The sequence below is a fragment of the Vicia villosa genome, linkage group LG2, assembly GCF_029867415.1.
Source record: "Vicia villosa cultivar HV-30 ecotype Madison, WI linkage group LG2, Vvil1.0, whole genome shotgun sequence".
Lineage (NCBI taxonomy): Eukaryota > Viridiplantae > Streptophyta > Magnoliopsida > Fabales > Fabaceae > Vicia > Vicia villosa.
The window spans coordinates 79,350,931-79,352,442 of NC_081181.1; the positions used below are offsets into that span (position 1 = coordinate 79,350,931).

Below are 1,512 nucleotides of genomic sequence, written 5' to 3' on the forward strand. Positions count from 1 at the left end.
AATCAACTCAATGTTAAAAACCGAATGCTCCTCCACAGGGTGTTTCATGGCATCGAAGATATTAAATTTTGCGACGATGTCACCAAATTCCATGGACATGGTTCCATCATCAACATCAACTTTTGTCTTCGCCGTTTTCATGAACGGTCTGCCTAAGATGATGGGAGCTCTGCTTGACTTAGTTTCTCCTTCCATGTCCAGAATGTAAAAATCTGCAGGAAAAATTAAATCGTTAACTTGCACGAGGACGTCTTCCACTATGCCGGTGGGACGTGCATTGCTCCTGTTCGCCAGTTGAACGATTAAACCTGTATGCTGCATGGGACCAAGACAAAGGTTATTATAAATAGAAGTAGGCATAACATTAATGCCCGCTCCTAAATCAAGCAAACAGTTATCAAATTTCTTATCCCCGATGGTACAAGGAATAGTAAAAGTTCCCGGGTCCTTGCACTTTTGTGGCAAGACCTGAGAGATGGCCGAAACACTTTGTTCGGGCTGAATGAAAGCAGAGATGCTTCTTCCCAAGTTGACTCTATCACTTCCTTTTACTTTTCTCTTGTTTGTACACAAATCCTTCAGAAACTTTGCATACCTTGGAACCTGCTTAATCACATCAAGAAGCGGAATATTTACCGCTACTTTTCTGAACATATCCAGAATTTCTTTTTCTTTGTCTCCTTCCTCAATTCTTTTATTTTTCAGAACTCTATGTGGGAAAGGAACTGGTGGCACATACTCCTTTTCTTTATTTTTTTCAGTTCCGACCACAACAGAAGAAGGAGAAGAAAGCTCAGCTGGAGGAGGTTCAGAAGAAGAGAGTTCAGAAGTTACCTCAATGATTTTTTTATTTTTTTCAGGGGCTGGTTCTGTAACCTTTCCGGATCTCAAAGAAATAGCGCTCACATTAGCATTACCATTCGGATTGACAACAGTTTGTGCTGGAAGTTGGTTCGAACCTTGAGCTTGCATATTATTTATTTGAGTAGCAAGTTGCCCCATCTGTGTGGTCAAGGTCTGAATGCTAGTGTCGGTTCTTTGTTGAAACTGAAGGTTGTTCACGGCCATTTGCTTAACAAGATCTTCCAAGGATGGTCCGGAAGTAGTAGCTGGAGGGGTGTGATGTGGCTGGGGTAATGGAACGGTAAGCTGTTGTTGGGAAGGCTGCTGATTTCCATATCGAAGGTTGGGATGATTCCTCCAATTGGGGTGATATTTGTTGGTAGACAAGTCAGGGGTGTTGTTGTACCTGTTCTGGTTGTAAAGGTTGGCTGCATAAGCTTGAGGCAGCTCGGTAACAGTATCATCCTTCAGAAGAGGACAAGTATCAGTGGGGTGATCATGAGCTGTACAAATACCACATACAGTTGCTGTTTGAGGTTTCGCTACTGCAAGTTGTTTGACTAGAGCGGTCAGCTCATCAAGTCTGGTTTCTAAAGCTCTGTTCGAGGAACCTTGAATTTGATGTACACCCTTGGTCTGGACAGAATTGGTTCGAGTGGTGAACTGCTG

At 42.9% G+C, this 1,512-nt stretch overlaps 1 protein-coding gene across 1 annotated transcript; it reads right to left on the reverse strand.

The window, feature by feature from the left end:
• Nucleotides 1–405: 405 nt before the first annotated feature.
• LOC131651565 (uncharacterized) lies at nt 406–1,268 on the reverse strand (the record flags this gene model as incomplete). Its single annotated transcript, XM_058921224.1, has 1 exon — nt 406–1,268. A coding segment is annotated over exon 1 (663 nt), but the record flags the coding sequence as incomplete, so codon positions are not given.
• Nucleotides 1,269–1,512: the final 244 nt, after the last annotated feature.